Source organism: Urocitellus parryii, unplaced genomic scaffold (genome assembly GCF_045843805.1).
Source record: "Urocitellus parryii isolate mUroPar1 unplaced genomic scaffold, mUroPar1.hap1 Scaffold_347, whole genome shotgun sequence".
Lineage (NCBI taxonomy): Eukaryota > Metazoa > Chordata > Mammalia > Rodentia > Sciuridae > Urocitellus > Urocitellus parryii.
Genome location: NW_027553145.1, coordinates 18975 through 32090, shown reverse-complemented (window position 1 = coordinate 32090; position 13116 = coordinate 18975). Strand labels below are relative to the sequence as shown.

The following is a 13116-nucleotide window of genomic DNA, read 5'->3' as shown; positions in this document are numbered from 1 at the left end:
AAAATTAGAGCCTCAAGTTCCCTGGAAGGAAAACCTGAAGTGCTTTATTGAGCATTTCTAGAAATCATTTTTAAAAGAAATACACCATGGTGTAAAATTCAAAAGGATAAAGGACACACTAAAAAAATCAGTCTTCTGATTCCCAGTCACTTGGTTTCCTTTATAAAGACAATTACTATTAACATTCTCCTGTTCTTTCTGGAGAGATGTATATATATAAGTTCTCTTTCACTTAAAAGAAAATATGCTACATATAGTATTACACTATGATTTTTCCTTTAACATTAAATCCTGGCACTTGTTCCATTTTAGTATATTTAGAGTTGTCTGTTCTCTGGCTGTACAGTACCAGATTTTTATCTAGTTCCCTATTAGATATAGCCAACCTTTTAAATTAAAAAGAATAATGCAACAAATTCCCTATACACTTGTCTTGTCACCCATATGTAAGTATTTTTGTAGGATAAATACCTAGAAGTGGAATTGCTGCATCAAAGGATTCAGATTAGGATAGGCTTAAGAAATGGAGAATAAAATGTACTCTCACTTTCCTGCATTCCTCACCTCTCCACTCTGAGACAAGAAAGAAGAAAAATGAATTTATTAGTGCTCAAAGAAATGCTCAAAAGAATTAGTACTAACTTCATGTGTACTCTAGGAATAAGCTTGATTATTTTGCTTTAACAAATTTTCTGGCAAAACTTAGTGCATGTTCATACCATGTTTAAAAAGACTTACCTCACAGTGCTCTCGATAAAGACTCTGCAGTGACTTGATATCCTCAAAGGTAGTACCATCTGGCAGAGAAGAGATTTCAACTTCTCCAAACTCTGGAAGTGCTCGAGATGCATCTGTTACCATGACAACATAACAGAAAAAAGCTACTGTGGATGGTGTCAATTACAGATTAATGAGGAAAAATTTCAGAAGACTAAAAAGAAAAAAAAAATTTAGAGGTCAGAGGGCCAAAGAACAAGGACTTTTCAAATTAATATTTTGCAAGCAAAACTTAACAACATGATCAGCACAAAATATAAGAATCGAGGGTACACTCTGAGGAATTTTTAGAAATCAAATTTTCACTCCAGTTATATCAGAAATCCTACAGCCCAGGCCTCTATTAAAAGAAAATATCTCAAGCTTGCTGGTACCAAATTTAGTTATTTTCATTATCATGCTACTTAACTGCACAAAAAATAAATGTAGCCTTAAATTTATTATGTTCAGATAATATAATCAGAAGCCAAGAGAGTTATGAAATACAAAGAAAACCACAAAATAAAGTTAAATTTAACAACATTAATTTGATATAATGGATGATACTATTGTCCTATAACTAAATTATCTCTTGTAACATGAACATGGGATCGGCTGTTGTAGTACAGGATTTTTTGCATTTGATAGGCCTATTCCAACATATATTCCATGATTGGTACTTCGCCCATTATTCTTCTGCATTCAAATGACTGTGAAACTTGCCTCCACACAGAGAATAGGGACATGATTTAGCCTTCCCTTGAGAGGAAGGCATAATTTACATAGTCTCTTTCTGTTCTTTTTTTTTTTTTCATTAGCTCTGGACAATTATCGTAAATACACTTTGGTGCTTGCTTTATCATAAACTCAAATATAAATGTGGCAAGTAAAACTGCAGAACTGTATTTAGTTTTAGCTTTTAGGCAAAATTCAGGACATTATTTTATTATTTTTTGACATTATTTGAAATTAATTGAAAGCTCAAGGGTCCACAAGACTATATCTGAGGACTTTAATTTGGGAAATACTGCCATATTTTCAACTTAAGTAATCATTCCAATTTGAGAGTCTCTTCCAGTTGTCTTTGTTGGAAAGTGCACATGGATACATATATACGCACACACAGGCACATACACACACACTCTCTGACCTATGCAAGTTGATATGTTGTATGAACACTATGCATGCTCATTTCCAGAAGAATTCTGCATTAAATTTAACTGCTACTTTTCTTCTTAGGCTATGGCAGTAATATGTAAAATGTTGTAGTTCTACTTTCTAATTCTTTCAATAACAAGAAACATAGATACTATCTAAAAATTACAAAAATAGAAAGTACTAGGATCAATGTAAAAGAATAAATTTCTTTTTTAAAATTTAATACAATTTTCTTCTAATCTGATACTGTCTGCAAATACAACTTTGTATACAGAAAAAGAGAATTCTTTTTGGTCCTTGAAATAACTACTGCAAGTAAACAAAGCATAATTTTAATAACATAAGCCAATTAATATAAATTCTGGAAAATACTTTTATAGCCTTTAATGGATTATGCATTTCAAAGTCCTACTTTGCTCAAGACTTTTAAAAATAAAGTTCAAATGGGAAAGTAGAGATGAACTAGAACTATATAATGTACATAGTTTCAACACCAAAACAATCTTTCTATGTAATTAACATTTGTAACGGACATTGTACTGGGAGAAAAGACTTATTGTTCTCTTCAAAATCCCAAGAGCAACTAATAGGCAGTACACCTTAACATACCTAAAAACTGTTGATGATGTTGACTTTGGGCAATTACAGTTTGCTCAACAGATGTGCCTGTCTGCTGACCACTTCCTGTGAAACCATCTGCAACCCCATCCACTTTCTGCATAGGCTTGTACCTAAAAATATTAGATGGAAAAAAAATTATTCCTTACTTTTTTGTACTATCCCAAACTCCAAGGCATTCAGTTGTAATCTGTCTTCTTTAATGTCTCATGATAGTTGTAGGAATTTTTTTCCCTTAACAATTTCATAAAGTTAGGATGTAGGCATTTTTTTCTCCAAGAGTGAAAAGAACAAAGGGGGAAGAATAACAGGAAAAGGAACCATGTTTGAAAATCCAGAAATTTACATAATAATGAAAGAATTATGAGGCATTTCTATGGATGGCAGCAGCAGATGTCCAGGCTTCTAGTATTAGTACATATTTTGAAAAGTTTTGGAGGCCAATGGATCAAGTTAGAAACATTTTTAAGACACTGGAACTTGAATTTGAACTAAGATCTAGGAGCCTACTGGGACCTAAAAAATGTTGATGAGTGGCTTTCAACTTATTAGTATTTACAAATATAATCAGTCTACAAATCTCATCATACTGTTTTCATATTTCCTAAAATCTCATATGTATCTCATCACATTCATTTCTCTAGACTCTTATCCACATTTGCAAATACAAAGACTATGTGCATCCTTTTGCAGCAAAATACAAGCAATAATACATCTACAAACCTAGTTTACCAAAATAAAAGAAAAAGTCAGCTACAGCAGTGTATTTATCTTTAGATCTTATTTATATGACCTTATGTACTTTTCATATTGCTAAAATAGAAAAAATGTGCATCAGCAGCAAGCAGAAAAAGAAAAAAAAACTTTTTAGAAGAGAAAAATCATATATAAAACATCTCAGGCAAGTCTTCTAGGACAAGTGTACAAAAAATAAGGAAGCGGCAGCTCTAATTTCTTCTTTTCTCAGATTGTAAGTATTTTTCTTCATTTTAGAAATGAGAGAAAAGAATTTTTAAATAATCTACAATAAACTTATCACCTAGAAATAGCTTCATTCCCATTATCATGTTAGTCCTTCCTTTATTGCTATTTTCAACTGTTTTTATAAACATAAGAACTAGATATTCTCACCACCTACTTAACCCTTATTTAAACCAAAATTCAACTACATCAATAGTGTGAAGTTATTGTAAATATCAGTGCCCCTAACTTGTGATTACTATATACTTAGAGATGTCTGTACTCTGACAACAGGTATGAAATGAATGGATCTGGTGAAACATCGCACAAATATTGCTCAGGCTACTTAGGAAATGATTCAGACTTGCATGTTATCAATTATAACTTAGAAAAATGAAACTTTCATGAAAATTTCAAAGTTTCTCATAGTGATATTGACATTTATTTTTTATGTTACAGTAGCTTACATGCAACTATGGAAAGCAAAGATAAGTCAAAGGATGAGCTGGGTGAAAATGGTACAACTCATCTCATTCTATGGTTATAACTTTAGTGATGACCTCTTCAACAACAAAATATTAGTTGGTACTTTCTAATATAAATATATAAAAATATACTCTTTTATTTATTGGTTCTTTTAGTTATACATGACAGTAAAATCCATTTTGACATAATTCCACAAGCATGGAATATATCTTGTTCTAACTTAGTAATGCAGTACCTCTCTTTCCCTTTCTCTCTCCCCACCATTTGCTCCCTTTCCTCTATTGATATTTCTGTCATTTTACCCATAGTTATTTCTTTTAAGTAATTTCTTGTGGATATACATAATGGAGAGATTCACTGTGGTATTTTTTTATATTTACATAAAGAAGTTATGCCAGACATTTAAACCTACTCTTTTATTGAATAGAAAAATCTTCTGGAAAGCCTTTTTTTCCCCGCCATTCAGGACCATACCAAAAGACAATGGAAGATGTGTTATTATGAAAAATCTAATGTTTTTTCTGCATTTTTTCTTCTTAACACTAACCCTAACCCTAACCCTAACCCTTTGTGAGGCAAGTACTTTGTGTACTTATATAGGGGAACAGTTGCTTAATCATTCTGTTCTAGCAGACTTGAATGACTACATCCTTATTTCATTTAGGGAAGTTTCTTATTCTCATTTTCTTATTCTCACTAACAATATATCTGAAAACTGTTTATGTTTCTTAATTTAAGTTAGTGGAGTTTGGAATTCACAGAGTTTAACCAAAGTAGTTAAAGGAATCTGAATTGTTTACCCCGGAGAAGAGGGAAAAAAAATATTTCCTATAGACTTTAACTTACTAAGTTTAGATGTGAGTTTATAAAGTAATTATGATACTCTGCCCAGCTGTGCTTTATAATGTTCCTTTGCCATATATAGCACCTAGTATTAAAGACATGAAACCAAGGACTAGTGGGAAAAAAAATGTCATATACTCCTCTTAGAATAAGTTTTCAGAGGACAGATGCTATGCCACAATCTACCTGCACACAGTGCTTAGCAAGCCTATAACCTACAAGCAAAATTACCTTCTTCTTTAAGAAGACAGCATTATCATTGTATCATACACAGTGAAAGTGTCTATGAGTAGGAAATATTGTATTTTTAATATGCAGTCAAAATCACAATGAATCACAATTGATGTATGATGATGTTTAATAAGATTGAGTGGGAAGCACTAATTAGAGGTCTACTACATTAAGTGGGAGATGGCAAATGCATCAAGGCCAGCTTACAAGGAAAGAAGGAGATAAATTCACAAATCCAGGAGAAAATGTACAGGTCGGTACTTTAGAAAAGTTCTTACATAGTGGGGATGAAGGGAAACACAGAGAAAATACAGTCAGAGCTGGGAAATGAGTGCTTTTATTATAACCATAAGAATAAGGGTAGAAAGATGAATAGTAGATTGAAAGACAGGCACAGATAATACAGTATGGGTATTTCCTTGGTGGAAGTGCTGTAAAACCGGAAACTTATATTGTGACTCATGCTAGACTCCAGGTACAGAGTTCAAAGAGCTCTAGGAAGAATGGCACCAGCAAGGGCAGGGGGTTGCATTAGTGTGAGCCTGAAAGTATGGAAGAGCTTCTAGGTAATGTTAACTTTTGCTTTTCCTCTTTGTTAAGTAATGAATCATATAGTGGCATATTCAAAGTTTACTGCTTGACACTAGATTAGTGCTTGCAAGAAATCCCCAGAAACCAGAAACATTGGGCAGCAAGGGGCTGGATGTTCATCTGCCTGATTCCATATTTAAGAAAAACATTCTATCTCCTACCATCATCTCAGAGGTTTGGGTCTTCCCAGAAGAGAAGGGAGTTTAACAAGGAGTCAAAAACAACCACATTAAAAATAGGCTAAATAAATACCTATACCTATAAATTAACTATGTAAAATACCTAAAAAATTCAAATACAAAAATTCAAATATCGAGGCTCACTCAAGACCTACCTAATAAAATCTTTGAGAATGGGGCTTAGCAACTGGTATTACATGCTTCTGAGATGTTTTCTAGGCAGAATGCATAGTCCTAGTCCATAGGAGCCTCTTGATCAGGTAAGGAGTCCTTCAGATCAATGTTGTAGAAATATACCCATTAACATTAGAGAAGAGCCAATTTAAAAAACAAAAATTTCATCAGTTTTCTATTTCCCCCAAGAACTAAATTTGAAATACATGATAAATATCTTTAAATGGAGAATGAATGAATGATCAAGATAACTTTTCATTTTATCATGCCATCAGTTAATCTTAACATACTTTTAATGAATTTAACAAATATTTATTGAGCATTTACTATACATAGGGCACTATAAGTTCAGGGTTTTGAAAAGGTTCAGTATAAATGATTTTTTTTCTAAGTTTTTAAATATTCTATTAACATGATAATTCTACATTATTTAATTCTGGTTGAATTTCAACTAAATTTTTAGCAATGAAACAGAACATATATTTTCCTGCCTCTTTGCACTCTTTACAAATCACCATAAATATTAAATTATAAAAACATTCTTTCTATTGAAAACAAACAAACCCCTCTGTGTTGAATTCTTTAAAACCTGAACTTTCAGTATTTAAAAGTATTACCCTTCCTTTACCCCCATTTATTTTACAAATGTATGCTCTTGAGTTATGGTGTGTTCTTGATAATGACCTGCACTGTATCAAAGGAAGAAACAGCTTTGGATTTCAAAATTAGTAAGAGGCAAACGATCATTTTAACAGCTTGCAACTCCATGGGCAATCAGAACTAAAGTTGTTAATGATTAGGAAATGAAAGAAACTGTAATGCTTTAATAGCTGAGTATATGCATGAAACCTGCCACTAACACAGAAAACTTAGAAAATTATTAGGAATCTTCCCCCATGGGGTTACCTATAGCTATTATTTAGGACTTGGACATTTGCAACTCTACTGTAATCATAATATTCTGTCAGAATCTCACAACCAAGGATACTGAAACAGTTCACTGGAAGACAAAGAGTAGTATATGTTTACCATCACATTCAATCAACTGTACCAAGTAGAAGATTTTTCAATAAACTAAATGAAAAAAAAAAACTAAATTTGGAAAGTCCTTTCAAAGCAGATGAAATACACACATGCAAAATATTAACTCCACAGGCAGAGTCATTATTATGTTCATAATATATGAAAGTACATGATCACTGATTTGCATAAATAAGTAAAAATGATGACCTGACAATCAGGGCAAGAGACTACAATTTTCTATGACTAGAAGTTTCTTTTAAACCTCTTTTGAAAAATTGCCCCAGAAAGTCTTTAGATTACCTGATGTATAAAATGAACCAGGTGATATAAACATGAATGAATAAGAAAAAAGTACCACTGTGTGAAGAGATTCATTCTTTCAAAACAGTAACTGACTCTTTGATGCCACACTAAAATATACATTTATATTTATCTAAATGACTTCTAATATCAACCTTGCTGATTAATGATAGAATTCTCTCTCTTCAATTCTTGTTGGTAACTTTCAGAGTATGTATCTCTCTTCATTAGTTCTAGATTTATAATTGAGCAAAGAGAAGAGAAATAATTAAATTTAAATGTATTTCCCTAAAAATACTTTTAGTTGTAGACAGACACAATACCTTTATTTTGTTTATTTAGTTTTTTTATGTGCTGCTGGGGATAGAACCCAGTGCCTCATGCTAGGCAAGTGCTCTACCACTAAGCCACAACCCAAGGCCTTAAATGTATTAACTGCAGAAAGGAAAGGAGATTGAGGCCCAAGGCTAAAATGAAAATGAATGATCCAGAGGAATGGATTATTCATTAATTCAATGAATATTTATAGAGCACTGAAATGCAATGTTGGATGAGGCAGACATGATTCCCTGATCTCATGAATTTCTTTATTGTGTCCTTTTAGTACAGGTAATTTACAGTTAAATATCTAGAAGAATATATTCTTACTACAAATATATATGCATGCCACATTTTTTACCTACAGTTGGCTTGTTATGGTTTAGAAGTGTCCCCCCAAATATTCATGTGTTAGACAATGCAAAAATGTCAGAAGTGATTATAAGAGTTTACAACTTCATCAGTAGATTTATCCACATGATAGATTAATGATTCGAATAGACTACTAGGTGTCAACTATAGCCTGGTGGGGCATGGCTGGAGAAACTAGCTCACTGGGGGTGTATTCTTGGTGAATTATATCTTGTCCCTGGCTCCTCATGCTTGTGTGTTTCCTCTTTCCTCTCTCCCCACTTCCTCCCTCCCTCCCTCCCTCCTTCATATTTGCCATGAGGCGAGCAGTTTTCCTATGCCATGTCCTTCCACCATGATGTTCCATCTCACCTCAGTACAGTATCCTGTGACCTTGGACAGAATCTCTGAAACTGTGAGATCAAAATAAACCTTTAATTCTCTAAGTTGTTTCTGTCAAGTATTTTGGTCATAGCCATGAGAAGCTGAATAACACATGGCTCTTTCTGTTAAACAGATTCCAGAGTGATACCCCTCACCAACTTCTTTATTTGGAGAGTGACAATCTGGCTCTACCTGATGCCAGGACATAGAAATAAATTTAAAAAAAAAAGAAAAAGGTATCTGAATCTTTATCTAGGAAAAAAAATAAATTAGTGAGCTTTTTGCGTGCAGCCCAAATTAAGTGGACCTAGTTTCTTTCTCAGTAAATAGCAATATAATTGCCAAATGAGATCTTACAGATAAAGTGCTTTACTTTGTATGAACTTAAAAGAACATTTTAAGTGTTCAATAAATACTTATCAGGAGAATAAGTTAGTGGTGACTGTTACTATTATTAAACTTTACATGAATTAATAATTTGAAATTACTGAGTTGTGATTATTTACAATTTTCCTGACTTAATAGAAAATATGGTCATTTCATCATGGAGTACCACAGTGCACACTGAACATTTTTAAATGCCAAGATTTCTTATTTGTCTCCAAAGCAAAATGCACAGGCACCAGATCATCTCACTAAAGATGCCTGCCACCCTCATTGCCTAGACCAATTTACTTGCCCTATATGCTTAGCTCTGTGATGATCCCAGGGAACTAGAGGTCTAGAAAATAATTATAAACTATTAAATTAATCAACATTGAAAACCACAAGCATAGAGGTATAAAGAAACAGAAGCCAAACTTGTCTAATTGCCAGGCTGCGTTTTCCTCCAAAGCACCAGAATATTCCTAAAGATTTTTTCTCTAGTACTTATAATAATGATGATAATAATAATAATACTTCCTTTCTCCTTATATATATACAAATATTCATAGACAAAGCAAAAACAGTTTTGCTATAACATCTTTTCACAGGACCTCTCTTGGCTTCCCCTTCAGTGCCACAAAAGTTCTTTCTTTCACAGAATTCAATTCCTGTTAAGAGACCACGCAAGGGCTGGGGATGTGGCTCAAGTGGTAGTGCGCTCGCCTGGCATGCGTGCGACCCAGGTTTGATCCTCAGCACCACATACCAACAAAGATGTTGTGTCCGCCGAGAACTAAAAAATAAATATTAAAAAAAAAATTCTCTCTCTCTCTCTCTCCTCTCTCACTCTCTCTTTAAAAAAAAAAAAAAAGAGACCATGCAAATAGGTAGGAAGTAGCACATTTCCTAACTTAATTGAAATATACTCATTAAAATGTGTTTTCTCCTTCCATTTTATGAAAAAAATATTATATGTTTCTGAATAGATTATATTACCTCTTTGACAAGAGAATTGGGTTCTTATCTAGGTTGTTACATGATTTCAGATGTTATTTTCCCTTATGGACTTCCATTTTCTTATCAAGAGGATGGATTGAGGATTGAGAATTTTAGCTCAGTGGGTAAGGGTTTGCCTACCATGCAGGAGACTCTGGGTTTGATCCCTGGCACCACAAAAAAAAAAAAAAAAGAGAGAGAGAGAGTGGGTTGGACTAGGCCATCTCTTCTTTCAGGTTCTGGCATTTAGAATCCTGTGCCATCTCTTTTAGATGTGATGCACATATTCTAATGCAACTGACAATTGATATATATATTTGTTGAAGAAATGATAAATGCAGTTTAATATTTTGAGAATGGCTACTGGAATCAAACACAGACAAGCACATTGTCAAAAACACTTGGCTTCATTCCACTACTTTAGCTACTAGGGTTTGGAAGAATAACTAAAATATAGTGCCAACATTCTTTATGTACTTCTTTTAAATATTAAAAAGAAACTGGAGCAAACATTTTTTACTTAGTTTGTAGAGCTGAAAATTACTGATCTCATTTTTGTTCTTTGATAACCTAAATTAATGTTGTCTAAATTAGGGAAAGCAAATTAGTCCATTAGTGAATCTCTTTAAGAACTTAAGATTACCTCCTTTAAATGCAAATATTATTTTTATAAGAGATGTTTTCAACAGAAGCTATTAAAATTATACATTCTTTCTCTTCTTGATTACCCATAATGCCATCAATCTGCAAAGCAGTTTTTACATTGTGTCAGACTAGATTGTAGTCTCTAGAATCTTACTCTAAGGGCTTACCGGAGTGCCTGGGTCCATTTGTTCGCCACTGAGTATCAACAAACTACTGTAATGAACAACTCAAAAGTAAGCAGAAGACCCTGTCCACTTATACTTCCTTTGCCAGCTGTCGTATTCCATGGTTGCCTATGAATCAAGTGGGCCTTAATCTGCACCTTTATTTTAAGTAAATGGTTTGAGGATGGATATTTCTTTTCAAGTACATGAAACTACAGACTCTGTGTGACATCTGCTTTTCAGTCAGAAGCACTTTCCATTTATTTCCATACTCATGGCTATGTTCCATGATTTGCGGATAAGTGGAAATTTCCTCTATGATCCTATTAATCTTCAAATAAGATTCTGCATATAAAGGAGCAAAAGATAATATACAACCATATAAAATAATAATAATTACATCTCTAAAAGTACTTTAATACCAAATCCACTAGAAAAATTTACAAATTAAACACCTGAATTTAATTAACAAAATAATAACTGAATATACTTGAATTTTTTCATTATAAGAACACATGAAACGTGACTATATAAGATGGAAGACGTGCCCACATGGATATATTCAATAATCATGAAGTCATTTAAACAATTTGAATATTCTGCCATATTAAATACCAGTACCTGCTATGAAATATTTTAAACCTTTCACATATCACTTGCATTTTAACATAATGTGTAAGTTTCTTCTTATACAAATTTTAATACATTCAATAGAATCATTTCACTTTTGGAATCATCAATTTTTAATTGTTTAAGGCATAAAACAAATGATACAATAAGTTCTTTTTCCATCATTTTAAACAAATATGCTTAACTTCACCCTTACATCCAGATGCAAGGAGAGAAACTATCCAAGTACTTCTACAAAATGAAGTAAATGGGTTCAGTTGAGGCCTACGCAGGTTGTCAGTGAAGAGTCTCCTTCAATGAGACAACTGAAGCTTCCTGCTCGTCTCAATAAAGAAATCTGTGCAATTGACAACGCTAATACAATCATTCATCAAGACAGAATTTCAAGAGCAATCATCTATAATACAAAACTTGCATCATCAAAAACACAAATGAATCAAAAGAGGGTTCAGTACCTAACACTCTTATTTCACAAGAAAGCATATGATATAAGAAATTCAAGTTGGTAGAATTTATTAATATTATTGAGAATTTTATATCACTTCCTAGATACATACATATTGCATCTGTTTCTAAAAGCAATTATGGAGGTTGCAGAGGTTTTCATAGCTCCTTAACTTTGATAGCTCTGGAATCTGTTTCATAGGAGACCTTAGAAACTGTAGCTCAATTAGGTGGAATCCCACCAGCCAAGCCCACACTAACCCCCGGGCTGAGTACGGGATTTCAGACGGGGAAGGAAGCGGTACAGTCCCACCCCCCACAGCGGACACCATCTTGGAAAGCTGAAGTATACACCACCACTCTCTGACAGATTGCAACATCAAAACAGGTGTGTGTCACTCAGCTCACCCCCCCCCACCATCGGGGAATTCACATAAAATCTCTCCTAGGCTTTCCGGGGGAGGGAGTATCAGAGTGAGCCTGCATAAAGACTAGGGGAAAACTAGAGACACTTGACCTTCAACCCCTTCTCCCATCAGCAGCCAAAACGAAACCTGGCTAGCCAGCACTGGGGGAGGGGCAAACAGAAAAAATCAAAGCGATAGAATGCCAGGGATCCCAATAGCCAACAGCAGGACCCTGGAGATCCAGGCCGACTGATTCGCGTGGCCTGCCCCGCAGAGAAGCGATTAATTAGCAAGCAGGGAGAAAAGTGGCTGCGAGTGGGTGGAATCCTGCCAGCCAAGACAGCACTGACCCCCGGGCTGAGTACAGGATTTCAGAGGGGGAAGGAAGCGGTACAGTCCCATCCCCCACAACAGAAAAAAAACAAAAGAGTGCCGGGGTTCCCAATAGTCACCCTCCACACTCAACAAACGGCAGGCCCAGAGTACACTTTGAACTGCCGAGAGCCATCACTCAGGGGAAATCTGGTCTAGCAGGAGAAACCAAGACTAGCAGGAGAAACCAGGAGACTAGAGGCAAGGCCCTCGAGACTGGGTGGCTAGAAACCGCAGGCCTGCCGGCGACAGTTCACCCACTGCCTGCATAACTGGGCCATAGGAGAACGCCGCCCGCAGGCGACCGATCACCGCCCTCGGCCTGTGATACTGCCGCGACCGGGAACTGAAACCAAACAGAGATAGTCCAGTCACACCCCCGATTAGTACACCCCGGCAAGGAGCCTGGGGCCCGCCATAGCAGAGTAGTGTCGTCACTGGAGCTCAGATGTCGGAGGAATTCCTTCCCAGCGGAATCCATGTTAGCAGGCATAGTTTAACAACACAAAGGAGAGACATCAGAGTAATACAGAACCAAAACAAAGCTATAGAAGAGAGCAGAAACACGACAATCAAAAAGAGCTGGAAAGTAACGTGGACAACATGAGAAAACAAGGGAAAAAAGGAGTACAAACAATGCAAGACAACTTAATTCTACAGGAGGACATAGAAACATCAGAAGCAGGGATAAGGAAAGAACTCAAGGCATACCTAACTCAA

General features: G+C 34.9%; 1 protein-coding gene across 1 annotated transcript in view; it reads right to left on the bottom strand.

Moving 5' to 3' along the window:
• LOC144251978 (transcription factor RFX3-like) overlaps window positions 1-13116 on the bottom strand; it is a gene marked incomplete at its 5' end in the record, with an annotated part of 95216 nt that overhangs the window by 70443 nt on the left and 11657 nt on the right. The window contains 2 exons of the mRNA XM_077794581.1: window positions 739-851; window positions 2524-2645. Of these exons, the coding sequence (XP_077650707.1) occupies window positions 739-851; window positions 2524-2645 (235 nt within the window). The remainder of the gene's footprint in view (window positions 1-738; window positions 852-2523; window positions 2646-13116) is intronic.